Source organism: Dicentrarchus labrax, unplaced genomic scaffold (genome assembly GCF_905237075.1).
Source record: "Dicentrarchus labrax unplaced genomic scaffold, dlabrax2021, whole genome shotgun sequence".
Classification (NCBI taxonomy): Eukaryota; Metazoa; Chordata; class Actinopteri; family Moronidae; genus Dicentrarchus; species Dicentrarchus labrax.
In genome coordinates, this window is record NW_026136720.1 from 30,146,548 (window position 1) to 30,173,940 (window position 27,393).

Consider the following 27,393-nt stretch of genomic DNA (forward strand, 5'->3'; position numbering starts at 1 on the left):
CAGCAGTAGAAACAACATGGTGTCGACCAAAGGTGCCTCCACAATTAGAGCTCCTCGGAGACATGCAACCCCGATTGGCCATGACGCTAATTATTGTTAATTGGCATGTTAACAGTTACAGGCTTTTTAAACTGACAACAGTGCTTGGCCTTTGCTGTTTATTTGTCTGGCTGTTTGCTGTGAAATGCATGACATACTGTGAATACATGACTCCAGTTAACCAAATGTAACACATAGTGCTTTGTTGTGTTAATAAAATTGTCGTTGCCTATAAAAAAAGAGCCGGCTGTTTGTAGGGTTTGCTGTGCCAAGTTATGTTGCTCTGGTCAGCGAGGCAGTAGAGGGCTAGCTGGACTGTCTGTGTTGATCAAAATGCACTCATGAAGGGAGGGACTTATCAGGGTTAGAACCAAATTCACTGCTAAATGATAACACAGTACTGTAACGTCTTTTATTTAGTTTATTAGGAAACAACTGGTACAACAGACCACTTCATAAAGCTATTAAATGTCAAGTAAATTCAAATGTATTATTTTTGATGATGCATTTCAACACTGCTTACATAACTGAATGTAAAATAAAGTATTTAAACTACAGTATAATGACATAAATATATAAACTTCTAGTGGAATAATCAACCCACAGATACACAATGACAATCCAACAACAACAAATAAGTGGTGTGCCAGTCGAACAAGATGTAGAAATGTAATGTGAACAGGCAATGATATAAGCAAAAAACCCTTGCACACTTCTTCACTGTTTAGGCTCTTACAACTTTGCAAAAAAAACCCACTTAAATGTAATAAGAAAGGAATCTATAAGTTGAAAGGGGTCAAACATTTAAACCTGCACTACTGTAGTAGTACCAGAAGAAGGCTTTTGTAATGGAACAACAGATACAGTAACACCCCTCATTAGAAAATATGTTTTGGTGGTTTAGTTTTCAGTTCTTCGTCTTTTGGGAAGACGGAGCCTCTCTGTGTTGAGGAACTGTTCAATTTTGGAGATCTGGGCTCTGAAGGATGACTGTTGGTCCTCCCTCTCCTGGGAGCATGAGGGTTCCCTGTCTGACTCTGAACTCAGACCTGTAGCTGAGGTAGGAGCTCTGCTACACCTGGTTTAAGAAGAAACTAACATTAGCTAGTTTTAGTCAACAATCATAATACTCTGACTAATACCACCTTTAAATTCTGTTAAAATATTGAGTTAAACATAACATTAGGACTGCCTGTGCTGTTATTCACTCCCACTGCTCTGGATTTTAGCTTTATGGGCAACTGCAATAACAAGTAGAACATCTATTCTGGTTAAAAGGATGGGGGTCTTTGTTATTTGGGGGTAAATATACTTACCCTGGGGTGGTCTGCCATGGCAGGCTGCTGACTGGGAGGGACAATGTGGAGAATGGAAAAGAACTGATGGACACCTGTATAAAAATGACACCAAGACGTACAAATAATAGAAGTTACATTTAGCCTTTAAATAAAAGGCAGTTAAAGGATTCATTCTTTCTCAATCCTCAGTGCCTCCTGAGGAAACTGAAAACTTGGAGTGAAAGGAACATTAACCGATAAACAAATGCAGGGAGAGACAATAGCCAGTGGCAATTGATATGTAACAGTATCCAGCCCAGAGAAAGTAGCCAGGCCCAGACTGAACTCTGTGTGACGTTCCCAGAGTTCAGAGTCTGCAGAAAATAGACCCTCACTACAATTTGTTTCACTATCACAGCAGTTTTTTTTCTCATACTCTTAAGCACGTTGCACTCTATCTCCCTCAATTGCCAACACCTGGATCTTATAAAACACAGAGTGACAGTTTGTGGTGATGGTGACAAAAGAGAGCATGAGAGTGTGTGAGAGTGAAAAAGTGAAACAGAGAAGGAAAAAGAAAGAACTAGCAAGAGGATGGAGAAAGTGAGTGAGTGAGGGACGGATGATGAAGTGAGAGAGGAAGAGAGAGAGAGAGGAGATGGATAAAGACTGAGTACGTGAGAGAGGAGAGGTACCCAAGCATCATTAGGTAGATTTTCTTCCACAGGTCGTTCATTCTCTGTCTGTCTGGCTGTCTACTGGACGTCTATGAGTTCAGCATACATCAGCTACGTCCTTTCACTCAACACCTGACTTAACATTTGTCAAAGTTTTATACATCTAAAATCTTTCTCAGATATTCTGCACATTCTGTTAAATGTGTTGGCCTGAGCGGATATTTGCATGCTCTCACTTTCTGAGCTTTTTGGACCACAAAAATGTTTAAAAAGCACTATAATGTCTAGTTCTTACGGGGACATGTCAGGTTGATATAACAGACATATTCATTAAGCTCTAGCACAGATTTCCCCTGGGGTCCACTCACACACGTTTTACAAAACGATGAAGCTCAGAATCTGTGGAACACAAACGACCTCAAACCAATTTATTTGATAGAGAAAATATTTTATAAGGGTCAATTTAACTTCCTCTGAGGCGGCTCATATGTTTCCATGGGAACATCACACTTTGGTCCTTTCCTGCTGTTCAGCATCAAGTTGTAATGCAGAGCTATGTTGTGGCTTTACTGTGATGAAATATACTTGGACATGAGCTTTAACAGTTCAAATTAAATTTTCCACATAGCTGTAAGTTGAGATCATACAGTGAGGAATCATTAATACATCATATGAGCTACAGAGGCATGTAAATCATCAGTGCTGTTTTACCTCTGTGACCTGTAACACTGAGCTCAGGTTGGTGGTTTATAGAGTCTGGAGCTTAATATCATTTTTGACTATTAATTTGTGAGTATGTCACAAAAGAGCAGCTTCTAACTTCATAACAGGTTCTGTAACTGACCTTGTCTGCCGTTGCTGTCTCTCCCATTGCCTTCCACTCTCCGTGCTGGTGTCTCCTCAAGGAAGCTGCAGTCCCAGAGACACTGGAGGCATTCAACAGATCCGACGCCTTGGTAATCACCAAGGGGACTAGGAAGAATGAGGTGAGATGGCAAGAACAGCAAGAAGGTAAGAATGAATGATTATTAGAGATGATATGAACTACAGATGCACACTGAGTTCACTATGTCAGAGGTTACCAGTGTAGCACTATTGTGTTCCACAATGGCATTATGCTTTGAACGAAATGGATCATATAAATGCAACCATCACCTTTGCTGTGCTTGCTATTGAGGAACATGGGTACCGTGCTGGGAGGATGTGTGAGGAGTCCACCAGAATCAGACAGTGGAGGTCCCTGAAATGGAAACAGAATTTAGACCTGGATTTTGTTTTCATTCTTAAAGGTTCTGATCACATTTTACAGACCAATGTCATTGCTGAGATCTGGGGGTGCAGTGATACCTGTAGACAGAGCTTTAGAATCTAGTCAAGTAGGATAAACAACATGAGCAATTAACCCTTCCTAAGTCCCGCCCTTTTGGAACCACCTTAAGATGCGAATATATATATATATGCACCTTTCATCTTTTAACCATCTTTAAATGTGGTTGTCTTTTCTACATAGACGAGTCTAGCACATAGCATATCTAAGTACAGGAAAGGAGAAAGCTGACCAAGGTTCTGACTGAGGCTTTCTCAACTGTTAAAGGAGCGGAAAGATCAGAGGTGACCCCCAAAAAAAGTACTGTAAAATCGAATGGATGTTTATATCCGACATGTTGGGTGATAACTTTAACGTTCTTTGACCTTTATTCTTGCTTTAAAAGTACTTACTTAAAACCTCTGTATACTTTACTATCAAGCTGTGTAAAGCTGTATCCCCAAATGTCTGCAAAGCAGTTAATGAGTATAATGTTATTATAACCAACACAGATTTACCTTTAAGGCTCTCTTGAAGGCTACTAAATGGTGCTAAAAGCTTGCATTTTTGAATTGTAATACCTGAACAAACTGATGCAGGCCGGAGACATCGGACTTGGTGGTTGAGCTTTCTGTTTTTCTGCGGGCACTGACCCAGTCAAACGATGACCTGTACATCTTATTGCTGGGGAGAGATGACTCATTAATGTAATCCAGCAGCATTTCTTTTGCTGGAGACTGCCCAGAGCATTTTACACTGGCGATCTCTGGCGATGCATCATTCTCATGACTCGGGTGAACAGACAGCGTCAAATCAGATTTACTTTTAGTCGTCTCTGTATCTCCTGCGCCGTTTATTTGGTCATTTTTCACATTGTCTATTGTGATATCAGCACAGGCATTTTCCACAGGTTCCTGCCAGGCATTGTTTTCACATGTGTCTACATTTGACTGACGTTCCATCTTTTTATATGCACTACAGTCACCGTCCTCATTATCAGTTGGAGTCCTCGGCTCTCCACGCTCCTGCTCTGAGATCTCCTGACTTGTTGGTCTCATTAACTCTTCACTCACATATGTATCACCCGTTTCATCTGCTTGCTTCATGTTGCTGATAATGCCAGAAGGATTACTCGGTTGTGTCTCTGGTGTCTCTAACTCTTGGATACTGACATCATTATCAGACTGAGCAGCAATATTTGTCTGTGAGCAGCAAATATTTGAATGAGGTTCAGAGACTTCAGTGGGGATGCTGGCTGCTGATTTGTCGGCTGGCTTCTCTTCTGTGATTTTCTCAAAAACTTGATGAAGTGAGTGAGTAGGTAACTCAGTGTCTTGAGCACAGGTTTGGACCTCATGGTGGCAGAGGCGTTGCTTCTCTTGAATGATAGAGTTTGGCCCATGACTGACACTTTGGTGCTCATCAGAACAAAAGGTATGTACTTCTCTTCGAATCTCAGATCCTTCATCTACATGGCTGGAGTCAGCATCCTTCTCACTGACTTTGTGTGAGCAGTCTGAAGGCTCACAGGCAGCCAGAGGTGGCTCAGTGTCCATGAAGTCAATGACCTGCTGTGTGTCGCACTTCCCAGTAGTCGTATCAGTCGTCGTCTGGGTCGGTATCTGAGTTTCTGGTCCTGTCTTTCCTCTTTCCTCCATTCCAACTGTCCCTTCTCCCTCTGCTCTATCTTTTGTTTCTGTTTCAGGCTGTTTGGTGTCCCGTACGTCCTCTGTTGACCGCTGGCTATCCTCTCGTCTGTCTGCTCTATCTGTTGTTTGGGTCATGAGTGTTCCTCTCTTTTCTCCAGCACTTCCTCCCTCCATCACATCTTCTCCTTCGACTTCTTCTCTATTCCACTGCTGCTCCTCATTTCTTTCCTCCTCTTCTTGGTTGTTTTTTCCTCGTTTCACATCATCTTTCCATCCCTGTTCCTTCTCCGTTGATGTTGATGTGTGGCTCACACAGCTACCTTTGCTCATCAGCAGATCATCATCAGACACAGAGGAAGCAGTCTGGATTAAATCTGAAACTACACCAGGATCACTCTCACTAGTGTTAGAGTTATTTATGTATTTATTTAATATGTTGCTGTCACTGCCGTCAGAGACATTACGGAGTATGAAATGGTTATTGTTGGTAAGTGGGTAGGTAAATGTTTTTGAGGGGTTTAGGGGCTGTTGGAACTGAGATTGTTGATGGTGGTTTGGCGTGTCTTGTCCTGAAAACAACACAGCGTACATATTCTGAGATAGTCTGAGTTGCTCAAATTGTACTGGTCATTAAATGCCATAGCTTCATAAATAAAAGTAAAATAATGTAAAAATGTGTCTTGTAGTCTGTCCATAGGTTACTTGTGTGTTCTGAGTAAAACGCTATGCTAAATGAAAAATAGGACATGTAATAAAATATGTTTATCTTCTGTATGTTTATATTTAGCTGGCTGACCTCCAGTTTCTCCAGTAGTAATTAGCCTAGTCACAGCTCCTGTCTCCTCCAGACAGTCTGGGTTTTTGGTCTGAGTGAAGGCCAAGTACTTCAGACCGCCAATGCTAGGTGACTCAGAGCTGGAGATGGGTTCATTAAGAGTTTCCTCTGCTCCTATTTCCTCCATTAAAGCGGGGAAGAGCTGGGTAGACACACTGTGGCTCTGACTGCTGTCTCTAATCTGTTGAGAGAAAAAATTAACATGCTTAGGATGCACAATTGCTTTTATTTCACCTTCACTCACACTGTAGTGCATGGATGGTGAATCACACTGGGCTGAGCTAGCTGTAGGAAGTGAAGGGAGTTTTCTCTGCCATTGCAACCTTTTACTTTGTTACCGATGTTTTTTATTTGCCGTTTCTATAATAGACTACACATGTTGGATGTCACTTTGTCCGGCTACATTTGCTTTTTTTTTTTTATACCAATTATTTCATTTCTAGATTAGTAAGATTACTGAGCAGGTGCTTCTTGTAGGAGTAGAAGGCAGATGGGACCTACATCTGCTTAGGGCCTACTGAACGTTAACATTTATCTTTAAATTAAAATAATAATAATAAAGCGAGGTTCAATAGGCCACAATTGAGGCACCACCTTTTCTTAATCTTAGCCAGGAAAAAACATAGGGCTACGTTCACACTGCAGGCATAAGAGACCCAAATTCAGTTTAGCTCATACCTGACTCCGATCGGTGCACTAAGGCTGGCAGTGTGGATGTAGCCAAAGCCCTGGGTGTTTTATATACAGTAGGCCACTGTACATGTGTCTCTGTCTGTGTCTGTACCTCCAAATCATATATATGCTGATCCTGCACTTTGGCCTGTGAGGACAGTTCAGTGTGTTTCTGATGAAGTTCATCATAGGCCTCTTTCACAGCTTGAACATCCAGCTGCTCACTCTTGATGCAATCTTGAAGCATTGCCTTCTGTTTAGTACACACATACAGAGAAGACAATATTTTCACTACTATTTTCAGCTTTACAATCTAACCTGACAAATGCTTTTGTTTTATAAAAATGTCACCATAACACTGCACTCTCTCACACTACAGTTTTTCTTCTACCTCTTTGTCCCAGTTGGTCTTGAAAGCAGCGTAGCTCTCCATCAGTAGGGCCACCTTGTCTTCCGCTGCCCTACTTTTCTTTCGCATCACCTCATGTTCCTGCTTAAGGGCCTGCAGTAAAATTAATCACCCATAGGATTTTTAATGCAATACTAAATTTTTATGTGTTTATTTAACGTGAACAGAAGGTCTTAAACAGGACAGGGAGAGAGAGGGCTTCTTGCTAATACAAATCAGTTGGCTTGTGTCATTTTAATAATGATTTTAATAAATTAATGAATAGGTGAATTAAAAGTGAGAAGGGGGTACAGAGAGAAGAAAAGAGAATAATAAACTGTAAAGCCATAAATGGAGAATAAACATACTATCATTCAGTTGCAGAGGGGACCGTATTCACTAATGTAAATGCTGTGATATACAACACCACATCCATCACATTTATGAGAAGAAACAATGGTCGTCATTTATTTCTGTCCTTGTGTAAATTTACTCCATAATCATTTAAATAGACCCTGGAAAATTCCTGATCTGTGTGGGATGTGTGTGTTGGTGGTGCAGTTTGAGCTGGAGAAATAAACCCCATTCTCAGATCCATTCTGATGTACATTTGCATCAGTTAAAGCATAAATGGTTGAATATGTGCATCCAGGAAAGAAGAAAAAGAGGGGAAGTCAAAAAGACCAACAAAGGTGACACCACAAAATTTAGCAAATTTCCCAAGAAGCTGTTATTTTAGCAATTGTTCTTTATCTTCATAATTCTCCTGTTTTATTCCCATCATACTAACTAATATTTATTTGCCCTTGAATTATAACCATCTAAACCTGAAATCATATTATTTCCAGTTTTAATCTGGATGTTTACACAATGGGGTGTTTTCCACGTGTCCTTTAGCTTTATCTGCCTTAAAAACACACTAAAAGATTATTCATAAATTATGTGTCTAAATTCCACATGAACTGGGAGGAGGGATTTTAGCATAATAGAATAATACTTTTCTGTCATTTTAGACAGTTGCATTACCTTTTTGCCTCTTCTTCATTATTGTTTTGTAAAAAGTTACAATTCTGCTTTATCATTTTTGATAAAATTACTTTTGACAGTAAATAGTGTGATGTACAAGGTCTGGTTTAACACTCCATGACTTTTCATGATTTAGTAAGAGTTTCACTATAGGTTATATTTCTATTCTTTTTGTTTTCGTTTGAGGTCCTTTTGAAATGTAATCTTAATTTATCTTAATTAAGTTAAAATCAAAATCTCAATTAAATTAAAATGTATTCTAAACTAACACATCAATCAAGACAGGACATCATGGTATACATCTGGGCTCAGTTGGTAAGAAACAAGAATTCAAATTTAGGGCAATTTAGGGCAAAAATGAGAGCAAGAATGTGCTAATGTACAGTATGTGCATACAATATGAAGAGTTATATCCATAAACCAGCAAAGGATGAAAGACTCTGACCTGGTACTGCTCTCTTTGTGTCTGCAGCTCCAGCTCTACTCTGCTTACTGTCTGTGTCTGACTCAACAGCAATTGCTGGGTATGCTGCAGAGACCTCATCACCTCCTATACAAAGATACATCCATACATACATGCCAAGCTTTATTTTTGGCCTATTTGCAATTTTAAATTTGCAAAAGTGACACATAGATTCTTCCAATGGAAGTAAAGACAACAAAGCATCCTCTGAAACAACCACATTCCTAAACTATCAGTGGAGATAGAGCATCAAGGTTACGGTAGTAATCACATGATTTCCTTCCTATTTTCTAGTTTCTCACCAGCTTTTCTGCTCTTAAAGCTACATTTTCCTCCCCGAGTTTCTTGCTCATTTCAGTTTCCTAAAGAATGTTAAAGAAATACAGAAAAATAATGCATTATTATGTGATTGAGATCCGCATTGACTCGTTTTGGGGCTAGCTAACAATTGTCATTTACCAGGTTCAGTTTCAAGTGCAGCTGCTGTATACGCTGCTCTCTGCCTGTAGGACTGTGGGTCTTATCATGTCTAACTGATGACATTTTGGCCTTGATCAGCTTGATACTGACTTCCTCCAGCTCCTGAGAAAGAACCATACATTCATCATCATTCGTCATTTCATCAGTACAAAATTACTCAAGTTGATTACGTCTGTGTAAATACTTACAATACTTTAGATATTATTTATTGGGTAAACCATAGAAATGTATTTATTTATTTATTTTTATTTATTTATTAACAAGTTCACAATGCCAACAGGTGCAAACCTCAGGTATTTTGTGTGATCCACTTAGATATATTAAGTAAAATGTGACGACATCTTGCCTCAAATCATTCCAAATGTTGAAGCACGTTTCCACAAACCTTCTTCAGTGAAACGATAGTTTCTTCTTGTTTTTCATTGGCAGAGATCAGTTTCTTATTTATTTTCATGGCCTCATCAACTGTGAGAAATGCACACGGTAAGACACCATTACACAGAATACTCAGCAAATAACATTAACAAAATAGAACTTCTATTCTGTGGTTTAACAGCATATATGTCATACTCACATTTGTCCTGACAACAACAGCAAGCTAATGCACTTCAACAGCATATACAGTACTGCATATGTTACTGTAGGCCTCCAGAAGCGCTGCTATCTACTATTGTCAACATTCATGACATGACATATACACTATGTAAACATAATATATTAAAACTGTCTCCCTTTTCAAGGAACATGTTGCTCCTCTATACTGTTTAAAAACATTATTCATTTAATATTAGACTGAACCATATGATGAGTAAGACACATAACTTGAAAGTTGGGATTTGGCACTACACCTTCTAAAGCTTACCATTAATATTGATAAAATCATCCACTCCAAGGTCCTCTCAGAACACACAGCAGCAGAAAATAATGCCTTTTTCCTCTATTGTCAGGTAAGCTACATTGGACATGAGGTTAATAGAAGTGGATGGCTGAAGAGCAGCAAAATGTCTCATTTAACAGCAGGATGCAGGATATTTGTTGTTAACAGCATGGACCAATCAAACCTGTCTTGCTGGTATTAATGTTATGGGAATGTTTTATTGGCTCATATAAAGCCCTGTGGTAGCAACACTAAACTTTGTTGCAGATCTCTTTATCAAAATACCCCAGAGGAGCATTTAAAGGGACATGACAGTGACCATTGCTCATTACCCAGATCTTGACCCCAAAACAATATCTTTGGGATGAAGTGAAACTGGATATTTGTAGGAAATAATGTGCTGCTGAAAATTCTGAAAGAGCTGAGTCATACCACTGTATCAAGTCAGCACGGACCAACATCCCTGTGAATTGTTTCCAGCACCTTGTTACATTCATACCCTAAAGAATTCAGGCTGTTCTGGAACAAAACAGGGCCCCTTCTGCTAAGTTCTAATAAATCGAACAGTGTATACTTTTTTTTTAGGCAAAGTACCTCCATAACACACACTGTATGTATGTAATGTACTATATGTATCCTGATCTGTATAGAATGATGTGTCTATCTTCAGGCAAATTATGTCTTTGCAGCACAGTTTTTAATTTGCAAACCTACAGACGTTAACAAAGGAATAACAGCTACGTATATATTTGTCTTTCTGTGTATGGATCCTCCTATCCACCTACGCATTACCATTCTGCTCTAGTTTCTCGTGGGCCTGCTTGACCATGGCACACTGCCTTGACAGAGCACTGAAACGTTTCTCAACCTCCCCCAGCTGGTTCAAGTGGCTGTCCTTTGACCTGCTCTGCAACGCTAGTTTCTGTTCCTGTGGAAGAGGTATAGTTAAAACAAACAAAGAAATGAGCGCCCTCTACAGAGAGAGAAATCCAAGACAAAACGTTGCCATAGCACTGGACGCTGTTTAACTCACATATCTGTGGAAGTACAGAGCAGAAACACTACAACACTACAAGCTTAGCTCCAGAAATGACTGAATGAATATATAGAGGAATGAAGATGAACTGTAAAACGTTTATTTTTGATAAAGCAGTTCAACCTTTTGGGAACTACATGTATTCACTTTGGTGTCATGTTGGTTTTTGTGTAGATTAAACAAACGTGATGTAACATGTAAATTAGCAAGCACTAGAGGTTCTGGTAGGCCATATTTGTTCTAACTTTAGACAGAGTCAAGTTAGCTTCAGTCTTTCTGTCAAGCTAAGCTAATTGGCTGTCAGCTCTAAGTCTGTACTCATTTTGTCAGACACAGAATACTACAGGGAGAAACAGCTGTCAAGTGATTCAGAGGATCATGGTTTAACACAGCTAGGGCCTTCTCTTTCTGCGGGATGAAGGAATCAACTCGGCGCATGCCTCAGAGCACTTTATCGCTCTTCAAACTGCCATTACAGTTTGATTGTCTGTATCAAGCTGAGCAAATTCTTTTCCTCTCTTTCATTTTCCCACTCACTCCCTTCACTCTCATTCTGACTCCCTCCTATCCCTCTCTTCAGTACACCAGCTCGCTTTGACTCCCTCTCACGCTGCTGAGCCACTGTTATGTGAAGAAGGTTAAACCGAGCGAGGCTCAGTTATAAAATATTTTAATAGAGATATTTTCTCTGCTGTGCTGGCAGTTCAAAGTGTCACACACTCCCTATCCGTTACTCCTGATGAGCTCTTCCCTCCAAACCCATCTCTCCTTAGCACCATTCCCTCATCCTCCTCTTTTAATTTTTCTCACTCCCACCCATCCTCTGTCAACAATTTGTACAAGTGGAAAATCCTTCCTTACCAGCTCGTTTGACTTCTTCTCCAAGTTGTACTTCAGCAGCTGCAAAACAGCAGTAAAAGAAAATCAACAAGACTCTGATGAGCAGGCCATTGTGAGTTACTGTGTGTGAATTTTAGGTTTTCCACCTTTCTTCCCAAGATCCAAAAAATGTAAACAATCAGAAGTTGCAATCAATGAAGATTTTCCGCACATTAACCCAGTATACCACATAATGCCCCATAGTTATACAACACAGCAGAACTGCCACTGAATTAAAGTGAGGCTGATTTGTTTGTCTGTTTCTAAGGTCAAGAATTAACTTTGAATCTCATCTTTTAAGCCAACATGAATTAAAGGTCCTTTAAGTTTTTTTTTTTTAACTTGGCAAATTCTGTCTAATGAAGAAGATTGTTTAATATGATTGAAAGCTCAACACAATTGTTTCACCATTGTTAACCTTTAGTAATATGGCAAACTGTAGACGATATCAGTTCAATTAAATATATAATTGATTATAATCTTTATGCAAATATTTTACATATTTAATAAAATGTGCTCCCTATTAATACAGGCTGCAACTAATCTGTTGATTTTTTTTTTTAAATTAAATTAATAAACTCATTATTTGGCCTATTGAATAGTGCTAAATGTCTGAGTGGAATCCTAAAATGTCATGCTTTGTGCAAACAGCCCATACATGATTTTCCAATGATTCAAAACAGAAAATTATTGAATCTTCACATACAAGAAAAGAGCTGTTTTTTATTTTTATTAAATGATTTAAACAATTAATTGAATATGAACATTGGTGCAGATTAATTTTCTGTAAGAGCTTTGTGATTATATTTTGTCACAAAGTTGTTTGTCAAGTGTGCACTGAAACCTTTACATGATAGGCCTCCCTGGATGTAATCAGATTTTGGGGATCATTTATTATCCAACCAGCACTTCATTAACCAGTATCAGTGGGGTTCTTATTCTCCAGACCACCAGGGGGGTCACCAGATAGCTTTTAAGGTGTATCAAGTTGATTTATGGTTTAGGGGGGAAAATAAATGTCCCTTTTTTTTTTTTTTTGTCAAATTGTTTGTTTTGTTTTTCTTCTTCATAAAATACTGAATCACCTCTTCTAATGATTAAATAAAATAAAGCAACAAAAAAGTAATATTCCTATGGATATTCATAAAAGAACTGCTGTGATGAATTATTTAGATTTAATTATGTATTAATTGAACCGCACTGTTCCAATGGAGCTCAAATTTGTAATTTAGCAGATCGTCAAGGTACGGCAATTAAATCACTTCAGTCCCAACTGCCACTGATGTGAAAATGTGTAAATTAAAGGAATCCACCAGACCGTGTCCCAAGAATGAACACAACTGGGCCTCGCTTTAGCAAAACACGGCAGTCAGTGTCTGCCAGATAGAATATCAAAAGCAGTCTCTATTGTCTCTGTAACACGGCTGGGGTGTTAAAGTGCAGTGGACCGTGGGGATGGCCGTATATCACCTCTGTGGTGTCAAGCTTGAAGACGAACACTCTGGGAGTCAGACTGAATCAGGCCTATGTACCAACACCCTACGCCCTTGACTCTGGTCAGACATTAGCTTTCTTTATTTACCTATCTCTTTGGACAGTTTAATAGTCAAATGTCTTTTTCTGAGTTGAAAGAAAGAAAAAAGAAAGAAAGAAAGAAAGAAAGAAAGAACGGTGATGGGATGAGTGGGAGTGCTGGTGTGTGTGTGAGAAAGACAGATGAAGAGAAGAGGCTGTGAGTGTTGCACATCTCAGTACCTGTAGCGACTTCAGCTCTTCTTTCAGGTTTTTAATCTCCTTCTCTTTTAACTCAGCACTGACCTGGTATTTCCCCTAAAATGTTAGATTATTATCGTGGGTGTCAAAAAAGCAATAAATACCAAAGCACAGCACAAAAGAATCCACTCCAAGGGCCAAGATTGTGCAACTGAGATGAGTGAATTTACTACTCCACTAAAAACATTAATTGAATAAAATGCTCAGAGTATCACGTTGATGTTCTTTGGAATACACTCTTCATACCTTCTCCTCCTCAATGTTTCTTATTTTGGCCTGAAACTTGAGATAGGAAAAGAAAAGGTTTTAATGCACTGTTAAAAGTCTTTGTTTAGATATAAAAACTGTAACCATACAGTAAAAACATACCTGCTTCTTAACATTGATGAGTGACTCTGTGTGTTGGTTTGCCACTGTTTCAGTTTGATGTTGTAGTGTTCCCTGTCATACAGGAAAAGACAAAATCAATCAAAACAAAAATATAAAATTTAACAAATAAATTAATATATAAGTACCCATGATATTTTGCCAAAATCTAAATATTGAAGATGTTGTAAAGCCAGCTAGGCTCGGCCGTACCTTCTCCCACTCCAGCTCCTGTTTCTCCAACACCAGTTTACTGATCTGATCCTCAAAGCGTGTCTCTGCATCCTGAACCATGGAAAGGCATCATTTACACAAAAGCTGATGATCAACCATCCTGCCTAAGACTAATCATACATACTGAGTAAGAAGTAAGTTCTTTGTTCTGTGGGCAAATAACTCTCTGGAGTTGAGCCAGACACTCCAAACTGCAGTAAGTTTCTCTGGTTCATTCCTCCGTATCTTTTGCAGATGCACACAGAGAAAGAGGAACATTAGAAGGGAGGTGATATTTGTGGAAAGCCATCCCTATCCTCCCTCTTCCCCCGTAGAAGGCAGGTAAAAGTCAATTGCTCTCTATATCCATGGGACTTTTTTATGTGCACGTGGGAGCTGGTTAACTCACTGAGTTTATTTTATAAGTTCCTATTAAACTATGCTACCAGCGTGGCACTGCACTTAAAATAAAGGAGTGCACAGGAGATAAAGCTGTTATTTTTCACTTGTGTGAGTGCATATGTGTTTAAAAAGACACTAGAAAGCTTTATTAAACCTGGTAATCCATGTAAATCACAATAGGCAGATTAACTTAGAGCTGAGGGTACTAAAACATTTTAATTTATATTTTGCTAAACAATATCTCATAATATATGATTTTACTTAATTGAAAATTCATGACTGTTAACATTATATATTTGCCATGGCTTTTCATCTCTTTATTGTTTTATTGCTGTCCTGAATGGATGGTTTTTACTGTGCGTTAAAAAAAGAGAAAAAAAGTATCTGGGCATAAAAAAGTGATTATTATTATTATTTATTAGCTTAGTCGGAAGAAGTTAAGACATAGTTTAGCCTTTAGCTATTGTGATAAGTCACAATGTGTCCTCATATGCACTCACCTTTACAAACATATTTTTCTACATGTAATGCTTTCCCATTTAGTTTTAAGTCCAGCAGTATACCACATTCTGAACAACTAAAGCAGTGGGTTGTACTGTATTAAAAAACAAAAACAAACCCATTGGAATTTGACCTGCTCAGGAATGTCCGGCACCATCATGACATCCTCTCGCTTCTCAACCTCTCCACCCCACGAACGACATAGCTACAAAGTGCTACTTTGATAGCAGCAGCGCCTGAGGAGGATCAGACTGATATTCCATCTGATGTTTGTGTCCCAGTTAACATGACAATCACAATAAAAACGAAATGGCAACAAATGACCGACATCCCATTTTTGCTCCCCTAACCTTTAAGCACACTCAGAATGTGTTGTCAGGTTGAAAGTACTTGCTGGAGGGTAGAAAGCATGATTCTTTTTTGTTACTTTTACAAACAAATCTCCTTTCTACTTATTGGTCAGGGGCCAAATGGCTTCTGTGACCTCCATCTTGACGCAATGTGCATCGCATCTTGCTGGCTTTTGTCCAGATGGCCAAAAGGGGCAGCTGGTTTCCTCTAAGGACATATAATACCATCTCCCCTACTATTTCTATTAAATGACACTGCTCGTTAGCCAAACAGAGCCATTAGTGTCTAAGACGCAAAGGAACAGAGGAAGTAAGCAATGCTCAAAACAATACACATATTTTGTCATTTGTTTTAGAACTACTCTGTAAATAATCTTAAGTTGGTTCAATTTAAAAACATATTATCCCCTGCTGACTTAAAAACATGAGTAGTTAACTTGTGTTGAATAATTAGTTCAAAGTCATGTTAGGAGTTTTGAAAACCAACTAAGTCAACTGAACTTGAGAAAACAAAACTAAATTAAGATATTAAGTTAAATCACGCTGAAAAATGTTAGAGTAAGATCTGCTTTTTGTTTACATTTTCTTGGTTTGAAAAGTCAGTTCTTCATTTGACACAAAGAGCTTACGATTACAGATGTTCCAGCTGAAGCCACTTTGTACCAGTTAGTACAAAGACAATAACGCAAGGCTGCAAGAGACTTTATTAAATTAGAAGTGTACGTAAGGGGTAGGGCTTGGAATTCAATACTAACCTTCAACATGGTTTGCACCGTTTTTATGATTACAGAAAGAAACAACCATAACTTAATTTATGTCTCTAAAAATTATTCAAATAAAACAAGCAAAAGCAGTTTTTGGGTGAACTGGTCACAGTCAGTGGAAATATACAACCTGTGATGATGGGCCACACTGCATCATTTTAAGGGATTACAAGCTACAATGGTTGGGATTATCATAATAAAAGACCCTGCATAAAAAAAGCCAAACACCTGCTGGTTTTCCAATTAGGTACAAACATCAGAAACCTGGACCGCTGTGTGTTAAGCAGACTGTGGCAATGTGCTTTCACAGTAATAGTACTTGAACCAATACTGCATTATGGTTCTGGAGCTGACGCCAAATGTTACAATTGCTACTATACCCTTCGAATATGGAGCTCCTCCACAGCTTCAAGTAGATGAGTTTTAAATTCCAACAACTGTAGTAAGATAGTGCCTCCACTTTCTGTCTGACAGCGAGTGCTGGACAGAGACAGCTCCTGCTCCATCGCAGGTTCTCCTACCTGCATAAGAAAAATAAAAGCTTCTAACGTAGCTACTCAAATATTTAAGCCATCCAAAGGAAATACATCAGTTTAGCATTTGAAGATACAAAAAATATGGCTATATGCTGAGGCTGTAGGACACATTCAAGGTCAAAGCCATTTCCTCCTGCATCCAATAAGAAAGAGTGAAAAGCCTAAAGTTAACCAAAAGCAGACAGTTAAACATCTTTATTGAGTCATTCATCGGCATATCAACTGCAAGTGTCCTGCAGCTTTTAATTAATATAAAGAAAATGTGTTTTGTTTCTGAGAATAAAACTGAAATGAGTACAATACCCAGTAATAATTTATAGCAAAACTTGTTTTAAATCTTAAAATAAATAAAGAAATCAGCAGATGTTCCTTTCTTTCTCTTCTACTGTCAGAAGTTGTAACTTACAGTGTGGTGGGTGGGGAGTGTCCCTGAGTCTGCACTAAGATCCATAGAGTTGTTTCAGTTCAGGCCAAGGTCCCACTGGGCCTCTGCCGCCTGTTAATCATGAAGAAAAAAAACATTTTGTTGAAAAAGGTTAATAGAATTGGCTGTTTAATAAGCAGTAACACTCAGCTTTTCCACTTATACGCTTATAATTACTTCCTCATCTGCAATTTTTACTGCTAAATGATTTTATTAGAAATAATAGGCTAGCACATTAAAGCCTCGTAATGTTTCTCAATCACAACAATCTAACCTAATGGCTTTGAAATGACCATTAGGGTTTTTTCTTTCTTTGTTTTACACCACTTCCATCGCAGTGAGAAGATAACACCTTGATAAGCCATCTAGGTCCAAATGAACCAGCCCATTGACACTAATAGGGGTCATAGCAATAACACTGAATGGACAAATTGCGCTGTCAATGCTTTTTAAATTATCTAGGTTATTTAATTTGACCTGTGGATGGTCCTCTGCAACTGTCTCTGTCCCCTCAACATAACCAAGATACTGAGTGACACACACACTGCATACACGCAAACACACACCTACAGAAAATATGACTATTTAAGTGGGAGGTCTCCACTAGCCACTGATCTCTTAATAGAACAGACCTTTTTTCTCCCATTTAACCTGCACCGCTATCAATCATGTTGGAGAATTAAATGATCCCTGCTAGAATTGGCTACTATCATAAAATGACAGTGTGACCCCAGGCTGAGGAGGGAGGGGATGTGGAAACGTGTGTTAGTGTGTCAAAGTGATAGTGTACGTGTGTCTCATGTGCACACCGTGAATGTGTATGTGACTGTGAGTGAGGGAGGAGACCACAATGTCTTTATTTGCTTCTCCTGTGATTCACTTGAGCAGGTATTAACCACCATCTCTAAGCCATGAAAAAGACAAATTAAAATAACTGCCATCCATTAAATGGGAACATTTCTATCAAGCACCGTGGTGTCTGTATTACCTTTGGCTGAGTTATGTTAGTTACTGCTCCGTAATGCACTGAGGAAAAGAAAGTTAAACCATAGCCCTGAGATTGTAATACAAGTAATCACAGTTTAGCTAACAGCCATACAATAACTAAAGTACTGCAATAGTAGTGTAAAGGTGTACTGCAACTGGCCTTATTCACTTTAGACATTTAGACGTGTTACAGTAGGAAAAGCACTGGTGTAAAATGTAAAAGCTGAATTTAATTTAGCTGCTTCAGTTATTCAAGTATTGTCCATGCTGTCTCACTGTCACACTAGCGTTAATGTTATTAGTAACACGTCTGCTTTCTCTACTATGACAAGTCCAAATGTCTGCCACAGTACAAAACAAAGTTATCCATATTCTCTATCTACTACTACTGCTCCATTCCCAGACCCTGTGGCAGCTAAAGGCAAGCTCTTTAGAAATGTATTTAAAAAGGGGAAAGTGTGTTTTTTAGGCACATCATCTGGTAAATTAACTTAAAGCTGCAATATTATTTTAATATTGTTTGAGTTACATATTTTACTCCATCAGGTAAAGTTACTCTTCAGACAGTCTCCAGATTTTTTGGGGGGATTTTCCAGCTTTATTTTTTTCATGTTAAGTGGCAATTAACAGTTTTAAATAATAAAGGCCCGTTTTTAGGCAGAATAGACCTTTTCACAGCAGCCGTTTTTAAATGAAAGGCAGGTGTTAGCAGTGACAGTAACTGAGGTACTGTTGCATTCAGCGGAGTGCTGCTGTTGTGGTGGCTGGTTTACAGTCACTGTTACTGGGACACTTACTGAGCCATTGATACCCTAACCCCAGTCAAACTGTACAACTGCTCTCTCATGTTACCCTTTTACATTTGACTTAAATCAACTAAAGTATGACTGAAATTACAGAAAACTTGATTCAAATCCAATTTATTATTGGAATTAACACCAGACTTAAACATTTGTCAAAACTTTAACCTAAAGCTAAACCAAAAGCTAGCTAACCTAGAAATGTTAGCTAGCATGACTCTTCAGTTTTCTAACAGAAACCAAAGAAATAATTTAATTAATTCATTTGAACATATGTTGTCTTCAAATTCACGACGCTGGGAATTAAACTGTTTGTTGTTTGAAGTTGTTGATATTACTACATTACCTTTAGCAGCGAGTGAACAATATGAAGCCAGCCGCTTGGCCACAGCGCCCTCGGGATGTCTTATGGTCAGACAACCGTAGAGGTTGGCAGAGGACACCGTTGTTCAACAGATTGACATTAAGATTACAATTAATATTATAGATATTAATATATGACGACCGAAGGACACGCATCCTCAGCAGCCTGAAACAGGAAATGTCAGATTTGACATACATCGCTCCCAACACAAAATCAATAAATGCTGATGCTGAGATTCTTATTTGCAAATAGAAAATATGGTTTAGACTTTTTTTTATTTGTTTATTGGCATCAAGAGATTGTGCATCATCTGAAGGCAGCATTAAGGACTGACTGTCGAGTAGTGGCTAATATTCTGTGCTCACAGGATTAGTTTTCAGCACTATGAATACAAGTGAACACAGACAGAACAACATACAATGTAAGTTAAACTTCTGTCAGTGGGTTCAGTGTGGATAAGTAATCGGTGCCATCTAGCGGCTGAGTTTTAAAATTGCAGCTATACTGAAGGCGCATGGCCGCGGTGTGTCTCTCTGGTGTCTGCCCGCCTGTTGTCAACTACAGAAGCGCTTACTCAACCGCTTTCCCTTCCCTCGGTACACATGGCCTCAATAAAAGAAAGAGCCGCGGCGCTGAACCTTGCAGAAAAGTTGTGTGTGCGTCCTCAAGGTAAGCTCATCAAACCTGGGGTTGGGGATTTGTGCAGCTCACGGAGGCCTGTTCATGTGCCCGACGAGTTTATTTCCCTCCTGGCCTACTATAATTAACTATCTAGTACTAACTAGCTCTCAAATAGTTGTTGTGGTCAACCCTCACTGGTTAACAACCAACCCCAAATCACTGCTGCTGACTTTAGTTAGTTATACTTCAGTTTTCCTCAGCCGGTCCTTCATATTCCTCCACCAGCCTTTCTTCTTCCCATAGCTTTGTCATTTCTCAGATTGTCCTACACACCCTCCTGTTTATCTGCTCTCCAACCTTGCACAGTTAATTAGTGAAATATGATTCAGTCCCTTTGATTTTCTCGGCCTTTGTCTTAGCACATGGAGTGGCCAGTAAGCCAGTGCAGTCTTCATCCATGTGGAGTGGCCTCATCTCCCACCTCAGGTCCTCTGTGAAAGTGAAGCGTAGACGGGTCCACCTCAAGTCTCACAGCGACTGCTTCCTGGGCTCAGAGGCTGTTGATGTGGTGGCAGAACACATAAATCATGTCAAAGGCTTTGAAGGTGGGTGTGTGTGCTGGGCAGTGGATTTTATATATGGTAGCATTCACATTTTACATATACAATTGGCCACATTGCAAAATTGTTATGGCCCATACACTCAACACCCAACTACATCAATACATTACGGTCCACATGTGGGCCAGATCTGGAAGCCACTTACATCCCATGACATAGCCATATCTCAGCCAACTGTACGACCATAGCTGCCCTGTTCTGGCCCTGTGTTGGACAAGACAGGTTTCAGTGTTCAGTTCTAGTGTTTACTGGCCAAACTACATGTCTACGCATTACTACACATACAGTGCTGACTGGGGAGGAGAGGAATGTGATGTGAAAAATCAATAATATTTGTGGATAATACTGTCATGAAGTGTCTGTATTAAAGAATTAATGAATTAATTAATGTCTTGGTTAAGGCATAGTCAATATCTGGAGCCACTGCTGAAACCTCTCTGGTCCAACACAGGACCAGAACAGGGCCATCTATGGTTATACAGTTGGCTGAGATGTTGCATGGGCTGTAATTTTATTTATGAAAGAAAAATAAAAACATTTCCATTTGATTATAATTTAAGGTGCCAGCGTGTCACGGGACAAAGTGGTGTGTGTGTGCCAGGCTCTGTTGGACTGCAATATGTTTGAGGCAGTGGGAACCAACGTATTTGGCAAACACAAGCAGCAGGATGTGTTTCAGGACAGCAAGAGTGCTCTTTACAGGTTAGCTCACACACACACACACACACACACACACACACACACACACACACAACTCCTAAAGTCATTTTTACTTTCTGACACAGTCAAAATGTTGTACCCACAATGTCTGTGAATGTGTTTGCCTTTTTTACACGCAGGTTTGTAGGCGTGTGTACTCCTTCGATCGATGAGTTGGAAAGTGGTGCGCTTGTGAATGGGATCCAAAAACTCTTCTGCGGCACTCCTACACACAGGTATTAAAGGTCCAGTGTGTAACATTTAGGAGGCTCTTTTGGCGGAAATGGAATATAATATTCATATGTATGACTATGTTTTCATTGGTGTATAATCACCTGAATATAAGAATGGTTGTGTCTCTGTTTTGCTTTCCAGCCAGGAAGAGCAGACATGTCCCACTGGGTCACGTGTTCAGATGTCCACCCCTGTCAGATTTACTCAGACACCCATAAAGGCCAACCAGCTGGACATTGCTGCCCCTGCCAGCCTGTCAGTGGAGCCTCTGGTGGACAGTCTGTCTCTGAGTCCCAGCAGAGTGCAGTCTGACACTGTTTTACCACAATCCTGTAAGACACTAATGTCCCCATGTGTGTATTTCATCCTGTTGTGCCTTTTCCTTTGTTGAAGCACAGATTTAGGGGGGGGGGCTTCACTTTAGCAAAGCACTGACCACATCACATTTCCTAGTTACACTCAAACCTTTCCCAGACATTATTATTTTAGGCTGATAAGGTGAAAAAGTGTTATTATTTTTAAACCAAAGACTAAAAAGTGAGGAGATAATGGGCAGAAACTAATACATTTATTTAAAAAAGCCTTACTTTGTACAGTAATTATTTGCCGCACTCCACTCCCCAGTGGTAGACGAGGTGTGGCAGGAGCAGACTCTGCTCAGGCTCTTAAACCTGGTGGAGCTCTCCCTGCTGGAAGGGGTGCTTCAGTGCAGCCAGACCCCATCCTCTCCTCTTCCATCAAACCTGCTGGCCCACAGTAACCCAGACCTGATCTACAGCAGCAACCACCTGGACAGGCAGATCCTCAAGGCCTTCAGGGACTCTCAGTACGTTCTGACTGTTGAGTTAATCTTACTTAACACCTGTAAGCACCTTAAGATGCAGATGTGACTGCATATTTGAATGTTATGTACTCGTGCTACCCCAGATGGTAACAGTGAATGCCAGTTGCATCTAAACATATTAGATTAAATAAGTGTGCCTGCATTCCATATTATCAGTTCTTTTAACATTCAAAATAATACACAGAAAATCTCAATTATTGCCTCAAATGAAAGTAAAGGAGAATATCAAAGAATTGTTCAACATCATAGCCGTAGGTTGCCTACAGTTCAGACTTGAGAGTGGCATCAGTCTTCTTAATTCTAATGAAAAATGTTTTGCTCTTTATCCCTCAGGGAAGATGAGTGGCTCTGTGCAGCTCTGGACTGTCTGGACTTCGTCCCTGATCAGCCAGTGGTGGAGCTGAGCAGGGAGCTGCCTCAGTGTGCCCTGCGAGATCAGGACAGCTGTGAGCAAGTGCCAGCTGCTAGCAGTACACAGGATGGAGGCAAGTGCCCCCTATCAGAATAGGGGGGTTGGTCCTATAAATACAACATGTGTGTGCTTTTATACTTTCTCCTTAAATGCTGTGTGACAGATTTGTATTGAAAGCATGCAGCTGTCACTGTTAACAATATTACAATATACTTTTCCATTTCTGTATTTCAGTCAACAACAGTGACGAGCAACCTCGTCTCTCCCAGAGTGGTTTGTCCCAGTGTAAGCTGCTGCTGTACGGGACCCTGGTGAAGCACTACAGCCACACAGACAGGCCTCCCCTGCTGCCCCAGCACATGACCGACATCTACACTGCCATCACTGACCTGCTGGGTAAGAGCTAGGATAGTGATTGTTGGAAACTGTGATTTCCTAAATGAGAAGTTGATTTTGGTCACTTACTTAGATTTACACTACATTATTATAAGTGCACCAGGAGTTGTAACCAAGCCAGTTTCTCTAACCTGTTTCCAGTATCACTTACATTTGTGTCTTTCCTGCCTTCCCAGTGAATGCTAAGTTGGGCACGGCTCTTGAGGCTCTGCAGCTGTGTCTGAAGCTGCTGCCTCCTGCCTGCAGAGACGAGCTGCGCAGGCTGCTGACATTCATGGCTGTGGCAGGTGACCCGCAGAGGATAAGATTGGACAAGGAGGTAAGAGCCAGCGACTGAATCATATATTGGATAATGCATTTTTAACTTTTTAACCCTCATCTGCTAGAGCTGGCGCCCCATGTACCAAGGCTGAGTCCTTGCTGCAGTGGCCATGGATTCGACTCCAACCCGTGGCCCTTTGCTTTCATTTTTCAGCTGTCACTATGGATTAAAGGCAATAAAAATCCCAAAACAATATTTTTTTTTAAAAAGAGGGCCTACAAAGCTGTACCACCCGTTTTGTTTTTTTTTTGTTTTATTTCCTGTAGTTTGATATTAAAGATGTTGATGCTGTTGAACCTTTAGATGGAGAACAGACTGGCTGTGAAGAAATCTTTCTCTAGAGCAATCCTCCACAACAAGGCTCTGTCAAAGGAGAAAGAGGACCTTATGGTGGTCTTCATCCTCAGCAACATGAAGGAAATTTTTAAGGTAAGGGAATGCTGTCAGAATACATTATACATCTCCTCTCCTTGGGTCTTTACCTTGACTCACAATACTATAATTATTACCATGTTTACCATATTAGCATGCTAATGTAAGATTAGATTTATTTTTGTGAAGATTTATTTTGTAGATTTTTTTTTTCTCTTTGGCTCAGTGATATGAGGTAAAGTAGTGAGGTAATGCATCACTTTTACTTTTAGCATTTAGCTTGTTTTTGCTCATAAAACTTAAAATATAATGCTTTATTCACCATCTTGCCTTCATTGTGGTGTAATTTGAATGTGATTTTCATCACACACTCCCTGCATGTGTAACAAAACTTCCTGTGAATTTGTGGCCCGAGCCCAAGCTTAGGTAACCCTGGTGACATCATGGGGTTGTCAAACTTGACAAAGCTCTTCCAGAGCCACAGAAGACACAATACAATATAAGTAGTACTCCCTACACCTACTAAGATGGCCTAAAGCTGTATTCTAATTACATTTAGGCTGTTAATCAAAATCTAAAATCTGGAACTCTTCCTCAGTCTGCAATCCAGAGCCTGGCCCCAACAATTTGTTACCAAAATGTCAACCCAGAATTGATTTCACTGGTTTGAGGCTGACTTTGTCTGAAGTTGTTTGTTTGAGCTTTGACATTCAGTGGTGCTATAACACATTGTTGTGTAAACAAATTGCTCAAATTGAGTTGCAAAATATAGTTCATAAAATGCTGTAACAAACATTTGTGTAAGGGTTTCATTGAAAGGGATAAGTGAGAAGTTGAATTGAAAAGAGTGCCAATTTTTTTTAAGGTGTAATTTAATCGACAAACCATTTTCTGCCATTCCTTTGCCACCAAGACTTTGTTCTCTTTGCTCCAGATACCAGGGGCTCTGCACAAAGGAGTGAGTGACAAGCTGGCCAGCCTCATACAGGGGAAGCAGCCCGATGTGACTGGTAAATGACTGTTCATGAGTGTTAATGCAACACAAAACACTTCAATAATAGACAGGTTTAAATAATGACTCTCACAGTCTTTTTTTATGCCCTTTATTTGATAGGACAGTTGAATCAGCTCATTGTTTTGGTTTTGCGGCCCACAACTTTATGGTTCTGGTTCACTCTCACCACTGTTTCAACCTCACATAAGCTCTGATAAACCCACAGTGCACCACCTGCCCAATACCAAACTGCAGATATAGCAACTAGCTGCTTTATCAACCGGATATCCCTCAGGAGTTGGTAAAGTGGATATTGAATATACATTTGTCAGGTGAACTCTAATTGAATTTAAGATTTCCTCATTTTCTGCTGGATGTATAAGTTGGCATTTGCTTGCTAACACATTTCCCTTAACAATTTTACAAGGTAATCTCAGTGTTGGGCTTGAAGCTGCAGTAGGTTTTTTTTTTTTTGTTCTTGTTGTCATATTTGCCAAAACTTGCACCATATCCTGACAGTAGAACATGAGATCAGATAATCTGTAAAAAAAAAAAAAATAAAAAAGGTTCTTCTGGCTTCTCCTAGTGCTCCTAATGGTATTTATAAGAATCCACCGGGCCTAAATGAAAACAACCAATCAGAGCCAAGAAAGAAAGTTGATTGTTGGTTCTCATTCCCAGGGCATCAAGACACTTTGTGTCTTTAATGTTCTACTTTATGTTCTACTGTCAGAATAAAGTAAAAAGTTCAGCAATAATGACAAATGATTATTTTTATAAAAGTTACATACAGCAGCTTTAACATCCAGTTGTTGCTAGTCTTGTCAGTGTTCGTTCGTGGTTATGACAAAGAGAGTTCCCTCAACACTAAGTTTTTCTCTTCTGTCCTTCAGGCTCCACGTTCTGTCAGCAGGTCTCCAGCAGGACTTACACTGACTCTACAAAGAAGACCACCAACCAGGAACTGTGGGTTCTGCTAAACAGCATCCACCTGGACAACAAGATCTCTGCCAAGGAGAGAAAGCGCTTACTCAGACAGTTCTACCAAGCCCACCCAGAGATATTTAACCAGTATTTTGGTGAATCTGCTGCTGGTATGCTGTAGATTTGTGAAGACAATGACATAGGCACAAAGCCTCTCTGTTGTCTTCTTCAGTCAGTTTCACCAGTAGCTACTTTTTGCCTTTTACATGAATTGGTTTATTGTAGTAAGATTTATTTTAAGTCACTACAATTTTTTGTGCCTGACAGTAAATCTCAGTGGAGATTTAAAGATATATATGGCAGATACCTCCAGCATATGATTACACTTTGTAATTGAACAAAATAAATAAACAGTTGGTCTATTCTTGGCTGTGTTTTTCAATACATACGAATTCATTAGACTTAGAATATAAATATAGTATTCTTATGATTGAGCTTAAACATGTGAGGGTTAATGCAAAACAAGTGGAATAATGAAACAAAAATTGAGAAATGGTCGAAAGGCTATAAATATTTTATGTGCAACATTTTTTATTTTCCGCATATGTGACTCAGATCTGTTTTTTACGACAGTGTGAACCTAACAAATAATGTCAGCCAAACGAAAAAAAACCCTGATCTGAGCAAAAAAAATCTGAATTGAGCACTTAGGAATTCAGTGTGAATGTAGCCTTTGTCATTTAATTAATTGGTGTAGAGAGGTTTGAAAAACATGGAGTGATCGACTTGGTTACAGTAAAAGTCATTTTGCATGATATATTATGACAGTTCCTTCTACTGAATTCTCAGACATATTTTTGACAAATGTAACTTTGAAGGCCACATTGCTAAAACAAATGTTGGTAATTTGAAAATCCAGCTCACTCGAATCACAACTAAATTAAATTTGAATTGGACATGAATCTTTAGATCGACAATTTCAGAAATACTCTTGTAGATATAAATGTTTGGAACATTTGCAAACTGCACAAGATTTATTAAACATGATGAAACATGATGAAACATGATTTATTAAACCCAAGTAATTTAAAAATACATTACAAATCTCCAAATAGGTTTACTGGTAATTTTAATTTCACTACCAGTAAGATTGCAGGAGAGGTTTTTTTGTGTGGAAATGTTGAGGTGCCATCTCATCAGCATGCCAAATCTCATATATGATTACAATCTCCTGATTATGAGAAAAAAATGTTTTTTTAAATGTTGCTATGCATGTTGCCTATATGGATGGAATAACATTACAGATCCACATTTTGATGTGGTGTCATAATCTTAATGTGAACATAAGCAAGAACAAGAACATTTTAAAATGGCACTTCATTTCAAATAGTTTGCTGACCCCCTGGTGTAGTTGTTTTTTTGTTGTTGCCAAATTTGGTGATAAAAATCCTAACTAATTCAAAATGTTGATAAGATAAATAGTGACCCGAAGGAATATGGGGAAAATCAGTTTGTTTCTAGAGTGTACAATAGACCTTTTTCACAGCAGACATTTTGTCAAGAAATAGTAGGGTAAACACAGGTGTTACCAGTGATACCAATTAAGGTTCAGTTCCATTTAGTGTAGCAGAGAGTTTCCACTGAGCCCACATACACAACAGCACCCTGACTCTGTTTGACCTAAATGGAACAGAGCCTTAATGAGTATCAGTGATAACACCTGAGTTTACACTATTTCATGACAAAATGTCTGATGTGAAAAAAGCCTGTTCAGAAGTTACTGAGCAGACTTGCAGGTATAGCGCCGCCACGCGGTCAGTCGGTTGCTGTAGTGTGTGTGTTATTTGGGAGTGCCTCAAGGTGGTGGGCCT

General features: G+C 39.3%; 2 protein-coding genes across 3 annotated transcripts; one reads left to right on the forward strand and one right to left on the reverse strand.

The window, feature by feature from the left end:
* Positions 1 to 442: 442 nt before the first annotated feature.
* On the reverse strand, positions 443 to 19,154 carry LOC127353596 (coiled-coil domain-containing protein 73-like). The gene is made up of 21 exons (XM_051382932.1): positions 19,067 to 19,154; positions 16,916 to 17,005; positions 16,354 to 16,494; positions 13,957 to 14,028; positions 13,747 to 13,818; positions 13,624 to 13,659; positions 13,360 to 13,434; positions 11,587 to 11,625; positions 10,482 to 10,617; positions 9,198 to 9,277; positions 8,792 to 8,914; positions 8,635 to 8,694; positions 8,315 to 8,419; positions 6,847 to 6,957; positions 6,568 to 6,708; positions 5,745 to 5,964; positions 3,881 to 5,517; positions 3,149 to 3,233; positions 2,838 to 2,965; positions 1,356 to 1,429; positions 443 to 1,117 (listed from the first exon to the last, which is right to left on the reverse strand). Exons 2-21 carry the CDS (start codon positions 16,958 to 16,960, stop codon positions 940 to 942), a joined length of 3,558 nt encoding a protein of 1,185 aa, XP_051238892.1. The 5' UTR covers positions 16,961 to 17,005; positions 19,067 to 19,154; the 3' UTR covers positions 443 to 939.
* Positions 19,155 to 19,589: 435 nt separating this feature from the next.
* Positions 19,590 to 25,946, forward strand: LOC127353096 (DEP domain-containing protein 7-like). 2 transcript variants are annotated; one of them, XM_051382079.1, is made up of 12 exons: positions 19,590 to 19,753; positions 20,125 to 20,310; positions 20,886 to 21,027; positions 21,165 to 21,260; positions 21,400 to 21,590; positions 21,883 to 22,084; positions 22,436 to 22,587; positions 22,749 to 22,910; positions 23,087 to 23,229; positions 23,536 to 23,661; positions 24,539 to 24,614; positions 25,492 to 25,946. In XM_051382079.1, the coding sequence occupies exons 1-12, from the start codon at positions 19,687 to 19,689 to the stop codon at positions 25,701 to 25,703; spliced, it is 1,755 nt and encodes a 584-aa protein (XP_051238039.1). In that variant the 5' UTR covers positions 19,590 to 19,686; the 3' UTR covers positions 25,704 to 25,946. The 2 variants fall into 2 exon arrangements, with proteins under 2 accessions (XP_051238039.1, XP_051238040.1); XM_051382080.1 differs by lacking the exon at positions 20,125 to 20,310.
* Positions 25,947 to 27,393: the final 1,447 nt, after the last annotated feature.

What these genes read in the sequence shown, in the direction of transcription:
- LOC127353596 (XM_051382932.1), bottom strand. Translation starts at nt 16,960, where the DNA reads ATGGATCTTAGTGCAGACTCAGGGACACTCCCCACCCACCACACT. An exon ending in TCATCAATGTTAAGAAGCAG is followed by an intron (nt 13,660 to 13,746) that starts GTATGTTTTTAC and finishes TCCTATCTCAAG; the next exon opens with TTTCAGGCCAAAATAAGAAA. An exon ending in AGACAGCAACGGCAGACAAG is followed by an intron (nt 1,430 to 2,837) that starts GTCAGTTACAGA and finishes ATTTTTATACAG; the next exon opens with GTGTCCATCAGTTCTTTTCC.
- LOC127353096 (XM_051382079.1), top strand. Translation starts at nt 19,687, where the DNA reads ATGGCCTCAATAAAAGAAAGAGCCGCGGCGCTGAACCTTGCAGAAAAG. An exon ending in AAGGCCTTCAGGGACTCTCA is followed by an intron (nt 22,085 to 22,435) that starts GTACGTTCTGAC and finishes TTTATCCCTCAG; the next exon opens with GGAAGATGAGTGGCTCTGTG. An exon ending in ACATGAAGGAAATTTTTAAG is followed by an intron (nt 23,662 to 24,538) that starts GTAAGGGAATGC and finishes TCTTTGCTCCAG; the next exon opens with ATACCAGGGGCTCTGCACAA.